The sequence below is a fragment of the Centroberyx affinis genome, unplaced genomic scaffold (assembly GCF_046629955.1).
Source record: "Centroberyx affinis isolate AG114_WGS23_722 - 3 ecotype Tasmania unplaced genomic scaffold, CSIRO-AGI_Caff_v1 ptg002812l_1, whole genome shotgun sequence".
Classification (NCBI taxonomy): domain Eukaryota; kingdom Metazoa; phylum Chordata; class Actinopteri; order Beryciformes; family Berycidae; genus Centroberyx; species Centroberyx affinis.
The window spans coordinates 225214-248281 of NW_027280957.1; the positions used below are offsets into that span (position 1 = coordinate 225214).

The window sequence follows — 23068 nt, forward strand, 5'->3', positions numbered from 1 at the left end:
TGTTTCTTATGCAACCAACATATTTCCCTCCTCTTCTTATGCAACATTTGGAAACCAAAATAATAAAAACAGCACTTCATTTCTGCTCAAGACTCCGCACCCCATGCTCTCTACAAGGGGAAAAAAGTTTAGCTCAGTGTTTTTTTTAATTATTTTTTCTGTTTTCCTAATGAGTTTTCAGTGTCTTTCTGCAACACTGTTTCAGTTTTTCATGCAGCGTAACAACAAAACATGGCAGCTTATGAAGATAAAACAAGCACATAATTTGTGATAAGCAGCGACCAGCTTGCCGCTTTGAGAAGGAATGGCGATCACATCACATTTGTTTATTTTCTATGTTTTCCTTGTGTATAGATACACCCACAAGTAAAATGGTGTAATTCCATGCTTCAAATATGCAAGCGGCTCTGGCAAAAATAGACAAGAAGCCCAAAAAGTAAAGAACGGCAGAAAAGGTCCAGTGATAGACCAAGTCCATCATAACCAATACAATAAAAAATATATTATATACAGCACATTTGGACAAGGCCCAACACATTCTGGGAAAATTGATTAGTTTTTGGTCTCAGCTCAGTCTGCTGCTTTAGGAGGGAAAGTTGACAGGTGATCAAATGAAATATAGATCTGCCTTTGTACAAAAGTTGCCTAGGAGCTGTGAGATGATGCCAAATCTGCAGAGCGATACCACAATAAACACACGTGCACACACATACACACACACATGCATGCATGCACGCACTCATGCACGTGCACTCAAACAGCTTGCACCAATAATGACAGCCGTTACAACAGGTGTGTGTAGGTGGTAAGGGGGCGCTAATGCCTTCACCTGTTGCCATTGCTGGAACTGCCATGACACACACACACACACACACACACACACACACACACACACACACACACACACACACACACACACACACACACACACACACACACACACACACACACACGCGCACACAAAACACACACATGCACACAAACACACACACGCACTCACTTTATCTTTCTACTTGTCCGTACCCCTTCATGTTTTCTTTGAATCTCCCTCTTGTGCTCTCTTATCAGAGTCTCCTGCCATTGTCTCTTTCTTGTTTGTGTAGTTTTGTCTCTTTCGTCCCCCACATATCTTTCTCCATCAGTTTGGAGCTGGACTGGCTGTAGTTCATGTCTGTGACTGTGACCTCTCATTTTGTGTCTCTCTAATAAAAGGCATAAAAGTCTTATCTGGTGTTCAGCTAACGTCCATCATCCTGTCTGCTTCTGCTATCCTCTAACCCATCTGTCCCCAAACTTTGTCTCTTCGTGGTAGTGTTGTCACAACAAAAGAATTTCGACTCTGATATCAATACTAAGTTTTATATCTAGCTACTACGAAACCTTGGCAACTGAGAAAAAACAACAAGCAATGTGTTACCACACTTGGACGGCTCTGTAGTTTTGTAGTCTTTGTCGGCACTCTAAGCGAAGTCGTTCCGTATTTTGCACCATTTTTATCAACCAGTTTAGGTGGACAGGGATCCAGTTTAAGACGTGGTGGATAGTTTGACGCGGTTGCCATATTTTCAGCTGTTTGACTGAATTTTACACTGACTGCTTCAGACCGCTGTCAAGAGCCAGACTACAGCTCTTTCCATTCCAATCCTACTCCTTCTTCTTCTTCATCTTCTGCAAACTATTGCAATCCGCATGTATACGCCCTCTGGAGGTGACGTTAAAATGGAATTTCAGTTTGTAGAACACATTTGGTGAACGTATTGAATCTCTCAGCTATCTCTCACCCAGCTCTGGTAAGCTTTGGCATGACAGTAAAGTTAGTGAATGTTGATTGAAGTGAAGTCAAGTCCTATTTATTAATAAATCTGTCTTAACAAATGGGATTGTCACAAAGTGCTTTGCAGAGAAGATGCTCACCATGACTGTCAGATGTGTCCATCTATCTGGCAGACAGAAACACAGACCACCAACAGCTTCTGTCTCTTTGAAGTCAGGATTTTTCTGTTTTTCTGTCTTTCCAGCTTCCCTTCCTGTGCTGTCCATCTCTCTCATCTCTCTCCCACAATTATAGGCATCAAATTGGGGGATAATAAAATAAAAAAAGGTTTTGGTTCTGAAACAGAGGTTCATTCTATGAGCAGTTGCTGTTGCAGTTGTAGAATGTCTCTTAATTGGACATTTCTATCATGAGATCTGGTCAATTGTGCTGTAATTGTTATTATTGTTTTTCCCGGCGAGGAGGGCTGAGCAGTGAGGCCAGATGATGACTTTTAATTGCATTTCCATATTTCTAGCTGTGAGGGCAGTTTTCCACCAGTAGGGGGCGCCATCTCAGCCAAATGGATGTAAAGGGGGAAACTCTGGTCTGTTGTGTCCACTCAGGTTGCAGCCATCAACCCCAACCACCCACTTGCCCAGATGCCCTTGCCGCCCTCCATGAAGAACTGCATCCAGCTGGCAGCCTGCGAGGCCAGCGAACTCCTGCCCATGAACCCCGACCTCCCAGCTGACCTCTTCACCTCCTGCCTCACCACGCCCATCAAGATCGCCCTCCGGTGGTAAGCTTTTCTCTCACACGCCTTCCTTCCCTTCCCTCCCTTCCCTCCCTTACATCACAGCAGAGTCGTTCAGCCATCTGGATGAAGGACTAGTGGGGAGATGTATTTCATTTTGCTATGTTTCTGTGATTTATACAAGCTTCTCACTACTTATTGAATTCCTGCAATGCTGTGCAAATTTGAGAAATGCATTTCAGATGAGAAAGTCAATTCTCTGAAGTCATGAAATACTTGTTGTGTTTTTCTTCACCTGCTTTTTAACATTTAATGAGCACTTCTTCACATTGAGCCCAAAATAAGGTTTAACCAGGGCAAGGGGAAGCTCAAAATGTTTAGAACTTTCGCTTGTAAAAAAAAAAAAAAAATTATGCGCTAGCAACTGTGTGCTTGCCATCTTTATGTCAGTAGGTAAGAAAATGTAAAAAGAATTTTTGTTTTGGGAGAATTTGAGTAAATTAGTCACTGAGTAATCGGTTTGGCCCCAATGTGGACTACTCATCACTTTTGATTGTTTCTTGACCAAAAACAGCACAAACATGCCACAAAGGAACTTCTTAAGATTATTATCATAATCATTTTTGAGATTATTTTAAGATTTTGGATGAATTCTCTGTGATTTTTTTAATGGATTCATTCTCATAATCATGTAAAGACATGGAAAAACCATGGATTTTTTCTCTTGACCCACAGTGGCAACCCTGTCCATGTCACACATTTGTCAAGCCTATTAGCAGCTCGTTAGAGGATTGCTCAGACGCTCAGAGAACACAGTCATGTGTCATGTGTAAAGAACGAGTATTCCACCGAGCCCAGACCCTGTTCAGTATTCAGCAATGATGAAAAATGTAAACGTACATCATCCACAGCGCTGCGATGATGATAATCCCTGCAGAGGATGATGCAGTAAAATAGGTGAAAGATATGCAGGCGAAATGAGTCCATTTGGGAGGCTTGGCTGATACAGTGGCCTGATGGAAATGCGTGATGATGCATCATTCAGAGGACTGTAGTGATGGCGCTACAAGCTAAACGGAGAGAGCAGATGTGTTGCATCAGCCAGTCAGCTGTGTGGGGCATGCTGAGCATGTGGGGCTTGCACACCCAGGCAAAGGTGATTGCATCACCTCCGATCCCCTGTCAACACAAAACATAGATGCACACACAGACACAGATATGGGTCATTCATGTATTATCCACATAATTTGTAATCCACATATCGGGCATGCTTTTGTATTTATGACAGGGTTGAGAGCTGATCAGAGAGGTGAATTGGGAGCTCAGCTTCTTTATCACTCAGACAAGAAGACATAGTTTAAAGTGTGATGTAGTTGCACTTGCGGAAACTTTTTGCTCACCTTTTAGTTACCTTTTAGTTGTCTGAAAGAGAAGTGAGATTGTGCTTCCTGTGTTTTGTGTGTTCAAGTATTCAAATCTATTGAATAGAGTTGTGATTCTGTGTGTGTTTGTATGTGCCTGTCCTTGTCGGAATATTTGCAGCAGAGAGAGTGAAATGATTTTTGTATGAGTTTTACAGTGGAATTAGGCCAGGAGCCAAGGTCAATCAATTTCAGCTCCGCAAGCCAGAAAGTCTGTTTATCCGTTTCTTTGTTTCTCATTCTCTCGCTCTCGCTCATTCTTCCTCTTTCATTCTTAATTTTCCTCTCCGTTGTTTTCTTTCGCTCTCGGGTTCTTGCTTTCACTCTCTCCCTCCCTCACTCGCTGGTTCGGTCTCTCTTTTGTTCTCTCTCTCTGTGTCTGTCTCTCTGTATAAGAAAGCATGTTACCAGGTTATCAGAGCCGACTCATTCCCACTGTCTGACACATTGTTCTCTAATTAAAAACTGCTAAATCTAAATTGCGTATGTATATACCTATGTGTAAATTGTTACTGGAACATGATAGTGTCTGCACCACCACTCTTTACCGCCAATGCAAACATCGCCCATTGGACTCAACAGGATCCCTTGTTATGTAACTGATATTTGGGCATTGCAGGTCTTGAGTTATCACCTCATCATACATGCACTGCACTACCTACCCAGATACATCCTCCATCCGCAGTCTCCCCATGGTGCCATAAATCATTACTTACCAGCACTTTTTTTTGCAAACCATTTTAATATCTCCTGAATTTACTTTGCACATACTTAAGGTCATGGGGATGATTTAACCAAATTTTCAGCAGAAAATTTGAAAGAGATGGATAACTTTTTTTTTTCTAAATCTGTAAGTGAGAAGGACGGGCTGCCTCCAGGAAGTGTCCTAGAGCTAGTGGGATGTTTCATCTCTGCCATAAATGTTAAAGAGTTTCGTTTATCTTTCTCCTCTCTAAATCTAGTTCCTGTAGTGACCTTCAGCATAATGAGGTCTCCGTATTATGCCATTAATATTGATATCCCTTTACTAACATCCCATTGTGAAGAACAAGGTGCTAAAAGCCGGCTGCATAACATTGACTCAACTACAGTTCCCAGTACTCTTTAATACTCTGGATATTGTGGCACTTTGGGGGCAAGTTGGGGCTGATCTTTTCTGTTTATCTGGGTCATAAATAGAAAAGATCAGGCAAGGCCGACTACGAATAGTTATGAATAGTTAGTGATAAATTTAACTTGACGGTGACAGATCAGTAAATTTAGCCATGTATGAACGCACCAAGGACGCTCCTCACGCTTAGAAATGAATTTCTCTCACTCTCTCTGGCAGTTCAATTCAGTTCAGTGTGCTTTATTGGCATGAATGTTACATGAACTGTATTGCCAAAGCATCTAAATACAATTGGCATTCATCAAAAAGAACAAAAATCAATCTATCTCTCTCTGTCTGTCTCTCTCAGTTGTATTTTTCTATCAAAGATGGGGCCCATAGATTTTTGGAGGAAAACAACAAAGCTAGTCGCCATTTAATTTAATTTCTGGTGTTTCGTTTTCCCTCCTGAAAAATTCTATTAAAGCGGGCTTCAGTGACAGCAGTTTAACTCAAAGGCGAGGAGGAGGAGGTGGTGGTGTATACTGTTGGGAGGCACATTAATAATTCCACACATAGTACAGCTGCCATTCAGTGTCCTTCTGCCGGCTTTGATCAGGAATAACAATTTGAATGAGAATATCCCCAGCGCTGGAGAAACCTACCTGCCAGCTCAAACCGCCCTCCAATGCCAATTCCGGCCCGAATCTAAATCAGCCTGGTCCCGAGCTAGAAGTGAGACCTGGACCTCTTCCAGCTTCCTCCGACCTGTGCTGCATCTCTCTTTCACCACTTACCCTTCTCCTCCTCCTCCTCTTCTCCTCCTCCTCTTCCCCCAGTTCCTTCCTGTCTCGATGCCTCTGTTCCCTCCTCGTTTTCTAAAAAAAGACACAGAGCTGTCTTCTCCTTAATTTCATCCAGCCCCAGAGTGAGACACAGAGAGGAGATGGGGTGGAGTATGGTGGGTGGGGGGAGTGGGGAGGTGCAATTCACTGATGTGGGGACTGATGTGTTGGCTTACCTTGGCTTTAAAACTTTAATAAAATGCATTGAGGGACGAATGATGGGGTTTACGGCGTGAGGGGGAAGGGAGAGAGAGAGGGAGAGAGAGAGAGAGAGAGAGAGAGCGGGGTGGAGAGAGCCAGGCAGAGTGTGTGCATGTGTACCTTTCATTGCTCAGCCAAGCAGAAAATCATTACTGATGGAGCGCCATCTCCAAGGGATTTCCCCGATGCTGCGATCGACGGGGGAGTGGAGGAGGTGTGGGTTCTGAAAATGGAGAGGGAGGGAAAGGGATGACAAACGGGGGGGGGGAGAGTAGAGAAAGGAAGAGAAAAGAGGGATGAAGGAATAAAAACCCCGGAGTGCCTTTTTCGATTGTTAAAGAGCCAAATGTGGCCACTGGATGAATAGAAGGATAATGCAGGAGGAAACTGTATCATCATTGCCAGGCAGAACGGGGGGTGCAACACCTCTCTCATTTTCCCCTTTGGGGAACGGGCTGCTGAACCTTGGCAAGCGTTTGCCTCTGTCTCCTCAATATTGCCCCTCTTTAGATTCCCCCCACTTGGGTCCTCTGTGTGTGTGTATGTGATTAATCATGCATGCACACACAGTCAGTATATCCCTGCCATTGACACTTTTCACACAAGCGTTGCACGTGTGTGTGTGTGTGTGTGTGTGCTCCTGTGGATACTTGCGTGCTTGCCCATGCGTTAGTATATGAATGCCACTTGCTTTTTACACATGAACCGTTCCCTTGTGTCTGTGTGTGTATGTGGATGCGTGCCGTGACTTTAAACCTCCCTGTTCAGCTTCAACAGGTAAGGCGGGAACCTCAAGTAGCTTCTCATTATCTTCATGTACGTACTGAACCTTCAAGAGCGAGCACGCGGATCGGTTCTTAATGCCGGCGCGTCAGCAAGCGAGGCTCTCACGTTATCGCATCTGGTATTCCTTTCATTCAGCGGGCGCTCCCCCGACACACCACTGCCTCATTATATTCATTAAGAACAAACATGGTTAAGTCTCTGTCCTCCTATTTCTGGCTTCTATAGGGGGAAAGAGGAAAATCAAACACTCAAAAGAATTATTTGTTGCCCTAACACACACACACACACACACACACACACACACACACACACACACACACACACACACAGCACCCTGTCTGTTCTTATTCTAGAGCCTTGGCTTAATGACTGAAATGTAAATGACTTGTGGAAATGTTGACACATTTGTCTCCCCCCCCCTTGCCTCCTGATGTAGAGTGAACTAGAGAGGGAAAGTATTACATAACGCCGCATATCCCTTAGCTGACTATTTAGTTTCTAGAGACCTCGGTGCATTTGAATAGAAGAGCGGGTTTACCTTAGAAAACTCCAGCATATCCAATAACTCAGCTCTCTCCCCGCTCGAAAGGCCTGAATGTACTGGTAGAGATAATTATACCATATTTTCTTTAGAGTGACTTAAAATATGTCCCATGGCCTGTTCAGCAGTCTGCTTCCTATATTCAGAGACCAGTTACTAGACCAGCTACTGCGCATAATTTGCCCATACATCTTAACAATTGTGTGCTACTAGCTAGCTTGTGGTCTTTATATTACCTTTTTAACTTTTGTTTACTTCGGAATAGATAAATGACCACTGCAAGTTCATAAATCTCACAACAAGCAGCCGCAGTTTGTGCTTTTAAAATCAGACGCTTCCACTGCGTCACTGACGTACGAGTTTGTACCAACAATTACCCATAATTTCTGCTGAAGATCACTCGTGAAGGGGAACACCACTCAATTTTACCAATCCTCTGTTATTTTTGCAGTCTTGGATAGTTCAGTCAAAGTTTGTGAACACGAACAACTCTATTGCAAAGAAGAAGAAGAAGGCAAAGAATGGCAAAAAACTGAATTAAAACTTGTGAGTAGAGAGAATGAACAGGGAAAGATAGTAAAGATGACCAGGATAGCAATAGGGCAATATTTAGAGTTGACAACATTTATATGTATCTAAATAAGCCTGATTGATTATGAAAGCTTGCTAGTTTCAGTGGTGCTGTAGGCAAGGTCAGTCTCCCTGTATGTTCAGGAAATATCTTTTAATTAGCATAATGTTTCCAATTAGTGCTACACTTTGATGCTAATTATTTGATATGAAAGCAGTATTTTTAGCAATATTTCTATGTTGATTGCAGAGCCCTCTCCATCATCACATGCCTTTATTAATGATTAAGAAAAAAAAGAGCATAATAATTAATCATAATGTGTCATAATTTGAACAATCGCTCAAGACACCATATGCAAGCCACTGCATTTAATGAGCAACTTGTTATGGTCTTATGTAACAATGAGAAAAAGTGGTTAGAGGCACTTGAAATGCAAGACTCTTTTGTTCTCATAGTCTGCAAAATACATTTTAGACATATGGACCACATGCTGCGCTGTAGTGAAGACATTGTATTTCGGTAAAATGCCTGCTGTATCTCTCAGTGGAGCTTGCTGACATAGTTGTCTCTTCAGTTTCTGCTAATATTTCCTCTGTGGCCATTGCCTCTAGCCATAATTTACATTAGGTGCAGGAATTTAACTATGCAACACCGATACCACAAGCTCTGAGATTAAACGGTTACATAGTGATCGTTGCTTATTGGGGTTTCATCCTGTGCGTTAATTGAAACAGCGTGTTTGTGGTTGAAACCCCGGTATCGAAAGGTCACTACGCTAATATATGCAGTAGTTTTACAGTCTCAGAGAACACAGAAATCTGTTTGAGAGCAGAAGCTGAAGCCCAAATAGTAATAGTGGTTTCTGTGTCGCATGTGGCCGATGTTAATTATCACCAGCAGCTATGGGCACAGAGACCATATTTCTGGGACGCTTATGAAATTCACTCACTCACTCTACAGGACTCTAAACCTTTTGACCATAGTGGAAACTCAGACTGAGCTTTTACCAAAAAAGAAGAGAGAAGACATTGATGAGAAACTGGAGGGAATTTTAAGAATCAGAATTTCTTTGATCGCCATCCACCGAGCATAATAAATGTGCTTTTACATTTTTCTGTCCTTGTGACATTGGTGCAGAGAGATATTGACGTTCTGAGGGTTTCACAGAACATGCAGACAACGATTTATTTCAAATTCCATGTTGTTGTGGATCAGCGACAGATCAGAGTAGATGTGAGATCAACCAGCAACGCTTTCCAGCACATGACCGAGGGAGACGGTGACTTGGGAGGGCTGATGAAGGAGTAATGAGCTGGAGCAGACAGCCGGCTCTGTGGGGAGCGGAGGAGACGCTCTGCTCCTCCCTCTCCTCCACGACCCACCTTGGAGCCAGGAGAGCTTTCTCACACAGGATCCCACTTCATTCCCTCCTCAAAGTTTAAATGTGTACATGCTCTCCTCTCCTCTCCTCCTTTCTCCTCTCCTCTCCTCTCCTCTCCTCTCTCCTCATCTCGTCTCTGCCCCTCCTCATCTCGTCTCCTGCCCCTCCTCTCCTCTCCTCCTCTCCTCTCCTCTCTCCTCATCTCGTCTCCTGCCTCTCCTCTCTCTCCTCTCCTCTCCTCCTCCTCTCCTCTCTATCCTCTCTTCTCTGCTCTTCTCTCCCTCTCCTCTCCTCTCTCTCTTCTCTCTTCTCCTTTATTCTCTGCTCTTTCTCCTCTCCTCTCTGTTCTCCTCTCCTCTTGTCTTCTCTCCTCTCCTCCTCTCCTTTCCTCTTCCGTCCTCTCATCTGCTCTCCTGTCTCTTCTCTGCTCTTCTCCCCTCCTCTCCTCTCTTCTCTGCTCTCCTCTCTTCTCTGCTCTCCTCTCCTCTCCTCTCCTCTCCTCTCCTCTCCTCTTCTCTTCTCTTCTCTTCTCTTCTCTTCTCTTCTCTTCTCTTCTCTTCTCTTCTCTTCTCTTCTCTTCTCTTCTCTTCTCTTCTCTTCTCTTCTCCTCTCCTCTCCTCTCCTCTCCTCTCTCCCTCAATCACCCAGTCTATTAGTATTTTGCCATCTTGCTCTCTGTTCCCAGTAATCTTTAAATTTTCTGATTTTCTCTTCATGTCTGTCCTCCAATCCTTCAGTGTTTCTTTCTACTTGTCCTTCCATGTTCTCTTCATGGGGGCGGGACATAGTGTGGGGATGGACTGCTCAAAAATGTTCAAAACTGCTTTGTGAATAATCTTGATCTGTCACAAATGTCAGATTCTTCAAAATGAATAAAGTTCAGACGCTGGCACCACAACCTGATTTGCATTGGTGAACACCCAAAAAGATTGAATTTGGCATCTTCACGATGGTTGATTACCTTCCAAAGTGGCTGGGAAACAGTGGCAAACTTACCAGCCACAACCAAATTTACCAGCTGGTGACTGTTCTCTGTCCACCAGTCCCTCCATGTTCTCTACCGGCCTATAGGTGTTTTGTTGTTCTCTCTCTCTACCAGTCCTTGAGTCTGCTATCATTATTATTGTCTTTTATTCTCTCCTGATTTGCTGCCCTCATGTCTGACCTCACCTGACTTTGCCATCCTCTCCTACTTTTTGCATCATGCTTTTCCTGCGCTCCTTGTTGGTTTCAAATCCCTCTTCCCAAATCTTTGTGTCCTTCTCTGCCTGTGATTCCAAGGTGATAGACTTTATTTTTTCCCACAGAGTTTTAGTTGGTAGGACCAGCAGGTAATTTCGTAGCACCAATATTTTGGTCCAGAGACTGCTACACACTCAGTAATTATGTTTTATATTGAAATATGTTGCCTGTTGACATTAATATTGGTGGGTCCATGAATGTTTCATTATGCTGTAGCAGTTGGGTAAACATAGATTATGTGGTGCAACTGGTAATGAAGTTTGCTGTTACTGTATGAGCTGACTTCACATCTGCTAGATACCAGATTGTTTTATCTCTATTTGTCAGTGCTGAAGAGTTTCAAACTACATCAAATCATGAAGTGAATTCTCTTGTTTTTAGGGTTATCCCATATATCCAAAGCCGAATTACTCTGAATTGATCTCTGATGAATCTTTAAAACTTGTTTCACAACACAACCAAACCAACTGACGGTAGGCCAAATCTCTGTAATGGTGTGATTAATAGGGAAGCAAGATGGGCAATGGGCCAACTCTATATCGGTTGTTTTACATTTGTGATCAATGTACTCTCCTGTCTGGCAACACTGACCTCTGAAATACGGCTTCATTATTGCATAACATATTAGTTTATATTCTCTAAATCAACTGGTGCATGCACTGAATAAGAAATGCCAGAGTAAAAATGATGGCCAGCATTGAGTTTCAGGAAATATTTCTCATAATAGTTTTCACCTCTGGCTGATTCTGATGCTTTTTCAAATCTTTTTCCAAGCGCAAGTCATGGCTGAGATAAATTATTGTTTATCCTTGACAGTTTCCTACTTCTGCTTAGAACATTTAGGCAATGTACGTATGGGCAATCATTGAATTCAGTGATGTTTTGCTCTGTATTGAGTTGCCTAATGCGTTGGTTTGACACAATTTCCCCTTTAGTTAGCAAATACTAGGTTGAATGTGTCATCTGACCAAATTGCATTCATCAGTTTGCAAAGAACTTGATTACTACTCAGAGGGAACAGTTAGATGAGGCCAAAGTGACAGCGTATCTGAACAGAAAAAAATTACAAGCCTCTATTAACCAGTAACATTTTCGAGGTCGTGTTACATCATGGTTATGGACATTTAGAACATTTTTACAATATAATATCAGACGTTAAACAAAGATACTGCACAAGCTTTGGGTTTTAATTGAGCTATATTATTTTGCTCCTCTGCAAACAAAAATGAGTTCCCCGTTGCTAAGCAGTAAGCATCCTTACTTGTTTTATTCTATTCATAGGTTTTGAATGAATCAACTTCATATATTGCGGTTGTAAGCAGAAGGAGTCCTCTCCTCTCCTCTCATCCCGTCTCCTGCCTCCCCTCTCCTCTCCTCTCCCCTCCTCTCCTCTCCTCTCCTCTTCTCTTCTCTTCTCTTCTCTTCTCTTCTCTTCTCTTCTCTTCTCTTCTCTTCTCTTCTCTTCTCTTCTCTTCTCTCCTCATCTTGTCTCCTGCCTCTCCTCCCCTCTCCTCTCTCCTCATCTTGTCTCCTGCCTCTCCTCTCCTCTCATCTCGTCTCCTGCCTCTCCTCTCCTCTCCTGCCTCTCCTCTCCTCTCCTCTTCTCTTCTCTTCTGCCTCTTCTCTTCTCTTCTCTTCTCCTCTTCTCTTCTCTTCTCTTCTCTTCTCTTCTCTTCTCTTCTCTTCTCTCCTCTCCTCTCCTCTCCTCTCCTCTCTCCTCATCTCGTCTCGTCTCCTCTCGTCTCCTCTCCTCTCCTCTCCTCTCCTCTCCTCTCCTCTCCTCTCCTCTCCTCTCCTCTCCTCATCTCCTCTCCTCTCCTCTCCTCTCCTCTCCTCCATCTCTCCTCTCATCTCGTCTCCTGCCTATCCTGCTTGAGGGAATGTGTATTTCCCTGTGCAGGGGCTGGGTGGGAACACACTCTCCCTGATGCAACCTCCTGCTATGTCTGTGTGTTGTGTTTACTTTGGGCCGTCTGTGTGTTTCTGCACGACTCCAATTTTAATTAATCATCTTTGTTTATGTTAGGGGCTTATGGTTTCCCTTTTGCTGAAAACACAGACAAAAACACGGACAAAAATATGGAATGTGTGGTTCAAGTAAAATTCAGAAGTAAATAGGGAATAATCGTGGATTGGCTGGTATAGGGGAAAACAATAATTGACTTGTAATTCGTATCATGAAAAACTGAACAGAGACATAAACAGTATTTCTCTGGCACATTACTCATGCCGATGTTTTTTCTTTTTTTTTTTTTTTTTACAGCCTTGAACACTGTCAGCAAGTTGTTGATTGTTAAGGTTTCAGAACAAGTTGTACTGGTGCCGTCCTTTTTTCCTCTTTGTTCCTTGTCTGACACGGACACTGAGGGCCTGTACTGTTCTTTAAAGGGACGTTACATCACACTGGTGCCATATGGGATCTCATTATTCTCCAGTAGCAGGAAGGTCTTCAAAATATGAGTACCGTACCTTGCATCGTTGTCAGGGAGGATCGATGGATATAAATTCGCTCTCGCAGGGGTGATGACAACCTAAATGTTAGATTAGTGAGTGGGGAAAATTGAATGACTAGGACTTCTTATTCTTATTCTTTTCCTTCTCGTGCTTTTCTTCAATAACTACCACTGAAGGCGTTTTGAGCAACGCACTGAAACCCCCAACTGCTCCAATAGTGCTGCTCAGTGGCTAAAAGTAGATGGACTGGGCAGCTCTCAAGTGTGGATAAACATAGCTGTATGAATGTGAAGAACAGCTGAACAATTAATCTAAAAAAATCGAAATAGCAATATGTACTTCTGCAATTTTCAAATCACAGAGGCTGCAATTAACTGCTTAAGAGAGAGAGAGGCGTCCGAAATGGATTTCTGAACAAGGTTTTAGAGCTGCAGGTGATCTTTGGTCTATGAATGAAGTACAATATTGATGAAAACCTTTCATCAATAAATCCTGCACACTGACATCTATTTTTTTTTTCTTTACAAAATCACATGTCTTTAAAGTTCTAAAACATTGATGACAAGAAAAACTTGTGATGATATGAATCGCAGTTTAAATTGCAATATTCTGTCAAATAATCACAATTCGATGTTTAATAATAATAATAATAATAATAATAATAACTTTATTTGTATAGCACTTTTCTAAAAACAATGTTTACAAAGTGCTTTACATACAATAAAACCCAAAAGCAGTGATTTGAAACTACAACAATGAATGATAGAAAAATAAAAATAAATTAGAAAAAAATATATAATAGAAAATAGGAATAAAAGGTAATATATGAGGTAAACAGGTACAACTAAAAACACACAAACAGAGATACAATTAAAAACAGATCAAACTTTACATAAAAGTGTGTGCCGAAAATTTTTTATAAAAAATAGGAATAAAAGGTAATACAAGAGATAAACAGGTACAACTAAAAAACAAACAAACAAACAAACAGAGATACAATTAAACAGATGGAACTTTAAATAAAAGTGTGTGCCAAAACACAAGAAAGCAATAAAATGGAGATAGAGGTACAAGTAGGCTACACTACCGTTCAAGAGTCCAGAACCACCAAGAAATCTCCATGCCCCCGAAAGAGACCGATACCCGACAATGCCACAAACCAATACCTCCACTCCAAACGACTGCTCCACCCCCCAAACCCCCCGCCCATCAAAGAATCCCCCATGCGCAGCAGCAGCAGCCCCACAGACCCCAGGCACTACAGCCGCCAGGCCCCCAAGACACCAGGCGAAGCCCCACCCCCACACACCCCCCGCAGCACCTGCCACCAGTGCAAACTGCCCACAGGGACCCCACGATCAAGCCGCCCCCACAAAAGCCCAACAGGACCCAGACCGGGTGACCACACCGGCCAACCCACCAGAGACAGCACCCGTCTCCACAAACCCTCCAGCCACCTGCCGCCCCGAGAGGCAAAAGCCACCCCAAGCACGACACCGCCAAGAAACCGAAGACCCCCTCCCCAGAAACAGCCCCCATCCCCCAAAACAACAACCAACCACCGAGTCCGGAGAGACCAGACAGACCGACCAGCAAAACCGCCCGATCCAAACCCCATCGAGCCCCCGCGGGAAACAGCCCGAACGCACGGCCCGCGAGAAACGCCGCACAAGCCAATCACACCCATGGCGAAACCCCAACCGAGAATCCCGAAAAGCCCGACAGCCAGACCGCCCAAGGCCAGCAAAGATGTCACCGCTGCCGCAAACGGAGGTGACATCCCGACGAATAGAAAGTCCGAAGAACAGAACAGCCACCCGAAAACAGAGGCAGCAGTCCGCAACACCATCAATGCCCCCGGCTGCCCTCCCCCGACCAGTTCAACGCCACCCCAGCGAACAAAAGCAGGAAAACCCCCCCCAGGAAACACAAAGACCCCTCAGCGATTCCAAACTCCCGAACGGCAGTGCATACGGAGTAATTCACATAAAAGCCTGTTTATATAAGTGTGTTTTTAGGAGGGATTTAAAAGATGAAACTGATTTAGCTAGCTTTTTGTCAGTATCTTTCAGCCCTAATGTGACGTGTGACTTTGACCTTGTGGTTTTTTTCCCCAAATCTAATATGCCCTCTTTTGGTTTATGGTTTCTGTAGCTGACGTTTGACTGATGTCTGCGTACACACGTACACACACACAAACACACACACACACACACACACCACACACACCTGCTTGGATGATGAGTCAGTGTGTGCTCCGGTGCTGCAGTGAACCTCTATGCTTCTCCGCTGAACGCCAACCTGCTGTGACTTACAGCTGGCCCTACCTGTCAGAGCTAACCATGCATAGTAAACAATAACCCCCCACGCCAGACGTTTCAGAAATACGACTCTGTTTCACACTGCCTGCCCCCCCCCCCCCCCCCCCACACACACACACACACACACCTCCGTCCCTTTGACTTTAACTCATCCAAAATACACTCATCAAAGTGCTCAGTGGATGCAATATTTGAAGCTCTCGTTTTTCATTTGAGTGTTTTGTTTTTTTTCTTCAGTTAATCGTCTTTCTCATAGATCATAAAATCTGTATTGTAGAGGCCAAACGTTTTTATTGCTTAGTCTAGTCTGTGAACACTTTGTTTTGCTTCCAACCTTTATCGACAGCTTCTCCTTGTCTGTCTGTGTCTGTGTGTTTTTTTTTTCTAGGTTTTGTATGCAGAAGAGTGCCAAGCTGGTGCCGGGGGTGACGCTAGACCTCATAGAGAAGTAAGTGGCACTCCACAGCCGGCCTTCAAAAAAAAAAATCTCTCTCTTTCTCTCTCTCTCTCTCTCTCTCTCTCTCTCTCTCTCTCTCTCTCTCTCTCTCTCTCTCTCTCTCTCTCTCCCCCCTCTCTCTCTCCCCCTCTCTCACAAGGGCACACTCCAGAGAGAGTAATTATTGTCTTCCCTGTGTCTCGGTCTCTCCGTCTGTCTTCCTGTCTTTCTTTCTCTCTCTCTCTCTCTCTCTCTCTCTCGGTCTCTTTCTTATTTTCATTTTTCTTGCCCTCCCTCTGCTGTTTTCCCTCCTCCAGGTATAATTCTCTGCCTTTGTTTCTCCCTCACAGCCAGTGCGGCAGTAGTTTGGCAGATTTAAAGCTCTACTTTTCTTCAATAAAGCTCCGGGTGCCAACCGGCTGAGTACGGAACATCTCTTGCTCTTAGGCACAGAGTCACAGATTGATATTTGCACTCAATATGGATGTCATATCTAAAGTTTTAGTAGTTTCTCAGAACATTCGGGGGTGGCGTTTCTTTTTTTCCTCCTATGTGCGGGGGTGAGTAAAATGACACCCATAAAACAAGTCGGTTGACAAGACTTGGAATTGCGAGCGCTAAGTGACTTAAAAGCTGATTGTTATATTTCACCGGGGGGAAAAAAGACCTGAGAAAAAGATGTGTTGGAAAGAACCTCGAGGTGCTGAAATTGAAATGTGTGTCAGCAGTCTCTTAATGACGTTGGTTGCTTTCTTGCAATGTGTTTGCGAAAGATGCACACTCGTTTCTTCACATGGCAGCGCTTTCAGCTTGCATGACACAGGTTGTGAGCGTGTGTGCACACACACACACACACACACACACACACAATCTATACCTACGCAGCTGTGTCCTTCCTCTAGAGGTTAATTAGTATTTGGCTGCAGGTTGGTGCAGATAGACTGAGTGTGTGCTTATATGCACGTACTGTCCTTGTAGCCCTTTGTGTCTTTATGAGCTTGTTTCAGTGTGTGTGTGTGTGTGTGTGTGTGTGTGTGTGTGTGTGTGTGTGTGTGTGTGTGTGTGTGTGTGTGTGTGTAGGGCTCAGGCTAGCAGACGTTGTCCCACGATGACGCAGGCAAAGGCACATTTCTCATGCCCTTTCTGGTCTGCACCTCCTCTCTCCTCCCTCACTACTGCTGGAAGTTTTTTTTTTTTTTTACGTTTCTGTCCAAAGTTCTGTGTGCCCTACTTTGCCTCCTCAGTCATGTTCCCTCACCTCAGCCAGGTCAACAGAGAAGTAGTTTTTACAGTATTTTCAGGATTTTAGGGGCAATTCTGATGGGAGATAACGTTTTCCTGTTTGCTTTTTATTTTTGTTTTTATGCTTTTTGTGTTCCAGTCACATCCTCGTAAATAGTTTTATAGTTGCATTTGCTATGAATCAGTCTCCTTCTGTTTGTTTCTTTGTTCATTCATTTGTTCGTTCCTTCATCCATCATCATGCGCAATAGAAATTGCTGCTCATTGTTCCTCTTTGTTTCTACAAGGTAGGGCTGGGCGATAATTCAATATTATCGTGTATCGTCTATCAGTGGAATCATATCGTGATGATATGAAGATATTTTGATATCGTGACACACATTTCTGCTGTCTGAATTGATGATGACAAGCAAATTTTACTTAAAAACTCTGATAAAATGAGGTATGGTAGGAATATTATTTGAATATTTCTGTTTTGTTTGACATCACACCTAACATTACCATTCGGTTCAATGAGATGAACATTAATTTGATTATTTAACGTGATTTTGCATACATGAACCATATCGTGATATATACTGATATTGAGAAAAATCCTTATGATTATCATGATATTGATTTCAACCATATCGCCCAGCCCTACTACAAGGTGAATAGGAATTATTCATTGTTTTGATTTTTTTTCACTGCTCCCCCTTGTCTTCTTTTTCACTGCTCTTCCTTTATTTACCATTTAATTCTGTTTCTTAACTCATTAATCTTTCCTACTTGCTTTAATTTTTTTCTTTTGATCTTTGTTTCACACGGTTTTAACGATTCCTCCCTTTCTACCTGCCCTCTCTCTATACGTCTAACACCACCTCTCTCTGACGTATGAATATATGCAGTAAATTCCCCAGTACTGTAGCTGCTGGCAAGTGGCTCTCAAGGCAGGATGGGAAACCGCTAGGGCAATGACGAACACCTTTGAAGAAATAAGCTTTCCCCTTTTTCCATTTGTCTTTAACTCTTTTGAAATCCTGCCTCCTCGACCGTACGAACATCACTTGGAGGGCTTGACAACCCTGAAGCTCTCCTCCCATGCTCTTCCACTCTGTCTTCTCCTTCTTTCTTCACATTTCTCACTCGAATTAAGAATGAGCTTCTGAGGAGGAGGGGAGGGGAGGCGAGGGGGGGGGCGGAAGTAATTTACGACTCACATGTCATCAGGAGAGTTTTTGCGCCCACCAAACGTCATGCTAGTTTACGTCATGGGATGGTGCCGGGAAAACCATTCTCAATCGGATGCTGCTTGTTCCCCACGGGCACATTCTGGTGACAGTAGACGCAACCGACGGCAAAACAGAAACATCAAAGGCGTGACAGTTTGACAGTGTTTTTGGAGTTACCCGCTCTGCAGAGAGTAGGACACTTCAAGATAAAGTTCAAAATGGTCTCTGTGTAAGACAAGGGACAAACAAACGGATGTGACCTGAATACAAAGCTAGCAACAGCCAGTAACAAATCATTAACGGCCCTTGGATAGAAGTCTGTTTGCTCCAAACAGGTGCATGCTGTAGAAACACTCAACAAAAATCCACTATAGGGTTTGAGACTTATGTAGGCCTCCCAAAATGTACGACCACAACTAGTAATGCAAAAACCGTCTCTCCTCCCCTTCAAAGAGAAATCCCTCCAGGCTGTGTAAGCTGAATCAGTCAGTGATGTGTGTATGTGACAGACATACACAGGCTTCTCTGTTACCTTTCATAAGATCTTGTGCTCGGCTCTAACATCACCATGTTAGCCGTCCACTTCAAACACACACTCCCTCTCCAGGCTTGCATATCAATAGGACCAGACCCAGAAGGGAGTCAGCGAGGTTAAGAGAGAGAGCGAGGGAGGGAGGGAGGGAGCTCTACCAGGAGTAAAGTGCTGATCTTCAGTATATTAGTCTCTATGGTGTGCCGGAATTGGATTTGAGATGCTGTCACTTATGAGCAATATTCAAAAACCTGAACGACTTTAAACATCCAATATTAAAATATTAAACTTCAGGACATTCAGGACCTTGAAGTGACATCAAAGCATGGAGAGATTTCAGGTGGGGATTTAAATGGACAAAAATAAGAGAAGATCAGGGATTTCTAAAAGTTTGCATCATGTTACATCATGGGACTTTATTTTTTTAAGATCTAATTCCCCCTAATGCACCAATTAAGCGTAGAGATAAATATTTCATGTTAATGGCATTGAGCCATGTTGCTCCTCCATCCTGGAAGTTTCAGCTGGCCCGGACATGACCGCGGAATAGCTTTCCGTGCTTCGCCGATGGGAGCGGGTTTTCCCAGCAGGCTGATGCTTCGGCCTCCGTTTCGGTTCATTGCGTTTCTAAAGAGCCGTCCAGAGGGCTACAGTAAGTGTTGACTCAGCTGATGTCCTTCAGAGTTAAATAATGGATGGTCTCAGAGCTCATAAAAGAGAAATGGCTCTAAACTCATTTACCGTCTCACCCCTGTGCTCTGTGAGGCTATACCATCTTCCTGACTCAAGTGTAGTGTCAATGGTATAGATGTGTTTCAATGGAAGCTCCAACAAAACCAGATCTATTCAGATCTATTCAGGCGTATTCTGAAATGAGGGCATGAAAAGAAACGTCACACAAACAGCAGTTTTTGTGACTAAAGATGATGATTATTATGGTTAAATTATGTTATTAAATTCAAGGTTCCGAGAATTTCTATTAGAAATTTCTAATACAAGAATTTGCAGTTATATAGAGAGATGCTTAAGTGCTCATTCATATGATCTTGTAGAAATTTAGTATTTTGGTCGAAAAGTAGTGCTTGATGTAAGTATTTAGGCATGTACACTTAAAGGAAAAATCCCCCCAAAACACTTCAACACTTTTAAAAAGAACAGCTACTGGCTTACATGGACATTACATTACATTTACAGTAAAAACAAAAATTGACGATCGATTTATTATTTGTTATGTATCACATCGATTAACCTTAATGGTTAACTTTTGAATTGCGTCATCGCAGCCGGTTAGTCCAACTGCGCAATTAAGCAATATTACACGAGACGGTAAGGCACACCCTCGAGTGTAATATTGCGATTATACAACAGTTACCAACAAAATAAAAGATATAAACAAAATGTATTCATATTGTGGGGCAATTCGCTCTCAAAATAAAAAACTTTTTGCTAGTGTTATCTCCGTTTCCCTGTAAATACATGGGGTCTGACTAATAACTGGAAAACAATCAGTCACGTCAGTAGACTCCTATGTAATGGAACCTAGTTTACTACTCCAGCAAGTAGGCGGAGCCTTAGTAACGACCTAGCAACAAAGACGATTTCTAGTCCCTGTTGAGTCAGCCAGCCAACTGGAGCTAATGCTTTCTAGAGATCGCGGGATTTCCCAAACTGAATAAATACCACACATATAAACACAAAACTGCCTTGCTAGCTCAATCTTGTTGTAACTAAGATATCTGCTGAAAAAAATAATTTTTCCATGGACAGATTTAGCTACTATGTCCGCGAACTTCACATGTATTTTTAAGCTAGTAGCGCCGTGTCACCGACTCACCGGCACAGCTGATGGATGGCAGAGCGTCTGTAACATCAAGGCTGAACAGAGTTAACGTAGAGTTATATTTAAATTGTATGATAATATATGGCGGAGTAATATTTAGTGATGAGCACGGCTAGGTGTGCTGTCATGCTGATTTGAGCACGTTCTAAATGTCTAGTTGACCAATCAGATCGCTAGGTCGGAACTACCTGTTGTATAATTGACCATTAAACCAAAGTGGAGAGCTACTTGCAAGAAATGCCTCCACCACTTGATACAAATCCACTGGACTTGTGGAAAGCCAACCAGGTAGGATTCCCAGTAACATATTTGGGCTTAACGAACATTGATATTTGATTGTTAACAGTGCAAATCGATCAATATGTTTTTTTGAAAATGTGCATCCCTAATTTACAACTTACATTTTCTGGGCCCATTTTCTGGGCCCATTTTTGTTGTATGCTTTTTATTCCCTTGGATAACTGGCCAAACGTAGACGATGTGAAATCGTGTCAAGATATTTCCAGCGCAACTACAATGGAGATTGATGGCAGAAGATTTTTCAGCTATTTATTCAGGAAATCACTAACTGAAGTAGAAGTAGACGAGGAAAAAGTGGGTAAACCACAAGAGTAAATTACAACACTTTATCACAAAATAACTCCTGGAATGCATTGAACATTACAGATTGATGATATCTATCAAGGCCCGATCGCACAGGATGTGTTTTGGCAGCAGAGGGCGGCTTTTTCCTGTTTCCACTGTGAGTGAATGTTTTTTGCGTTGCTGGGCGCTTTGTGTTTTTCCACTTCAGGTGCCTCACACTTTTGGAAGAGCACCTTGAACACCCCAAGTTGAAAAAAGTTCTTCTCGGAGCAAAAAAGGCAACCCTTATTTCACTGTTGGGAGCGGTGGGACTTCTGAGGTGAATCTTGTAAACAATAAACATGGAGGATCACCCGGAGCTTTACAGCTTCACAAACCGGTTACCACTATCTGAACAGAAAACAGCAGGTTTTGAGGCAAATTTGTGCTTTAACAGGAATTTTTTGTGTTTATAATTCTTGTAGAATTTAGCTAAAACACATGAACCTTGTTTTAGCTAGCACAATATTCAACAGCTTGTTCCGTGGCTGACAGCTGATACGACAACAGCAACACAAAAACACAGCAGGCTGCTCTGCTTTGTGGGCTTCAACAGAAAAAGGCAGAGGAGCGTGTCTTGTATTGTGCAGCCTGTGCGATCGGGCCCCAACCGTATCCAAAGGTGGATTTTTCATCATGTGTCATTATTGTACTCTGTGTGCGTGGGTGCGTGTGTGCATGCATGCGTGTCCGAATTGTGTACATGGGCATGGCGCTGTGTATTCGGTGCCAACACACAGTGATGGGTAATGGGCGTTGCACACTCATTGACCGCTCACTGAGTACATACTCACACCTCAAAAGGTCAGACACAATGGGAACGCACATACAAACACACTCTGCGCTCCCCTAAATGTTAAGAACATTTGTTGTAAATTGTCTCGCATCATGTAATGTCAGCGCAGTAGTATTTGGTGGAGCTGCGTCCAAAACAAAAAAAGAAATTGAAGCGCTGTGTATTTGTTTATTGTATTAATTTGATCATTTCTTTCTCTCTCCCTCCCGCTCTCCATCCTTCTGTCTCTCCCTCCCACGTCCAACCAACACACATTCTGGCTGTGTCCAATCACAATAGCCTTTTAGATAAGAAAGTCACGACACCAAGCCCATGTGTATTTTCTCTGCGTACTACACAGACACGTGTTCACTCACTCGATCTCTCACTGTCTCTCTCTCACACACACAGACACACACTCTTATCCCTTCTCTTTCATCTCACATGGTGCTGACACAAGTGCCGTGAGTTGATCCCTATTCACAGCCTCCTACTGCGCGTTTTCGCCGTGAGCCCTCTACCCCCCCCCCCCCTACCCTCCCCCCCGGTGGGCAGGGCCGACCCGCCTCCCCGGTATCTGACACTGTAGCCTGAAACCCCGCTGTGGTGAACGCACTGGGGGGGTCTCAGGAGTCCGCCGTTCAAGGAATCGTATGATCACCATCTTAACAATCACAATAATAACATGATACTTCATCGATCCCTGTAGGGGAATTGTTTCTTCTTCTCTCTGCAGAGGAAAGTCAGAAAGCAACGTCAGCAGCTACTAGGGATGGGACAATATATTGAAATTCAATTTATCACTATATAAATATATGACAGTACGTATTGTTGGGCAGAAAAATGAATCTGCTGTAGTCATCACAAATGAGACGGCTCGCCCATCACAATTTCACAAGCTCTCCATCGAAATTATATTATTTGCAGTTTGTAATTACATTTTTAAATTGTTGTTTACATTTACAAGCCAGTGCCATTGCATTTGTGGCTCAGAAATAAACATAATTTTGCAGTCATACTTTATCATTGCACTTTTATTTATTAC

General features: G+C 43.1%; 1 protein-coding gene across 1 annotated transcript in view; it reads left to right on the forward strand.

The window, feature by feature from the left end:
- rptor (regulatory associated protein of MTOR, complex 1) overlaps positions 1 to 23068 on the forward strand; it is a gene marked incomplete at its 3' end in the record, with an annotated part of 129156 nt that overhangs the window by 70744 nt on the left and 35344 nt on the right. Inside the window, exons 7-8 of the mRNA XM_071536002.1 lie at positions 2380 to 2555; positions 15752 to 15811. Of these exons, the coding sequence (XP_071392103.1) occupies positions 2380 to 2555; positions 15752 to 15811 (236 nt within the window). The remainder of the gene's footprint in view (positions 1 to 2379; positions 2556 to 15751; positions 15812 to 23068) is intronic.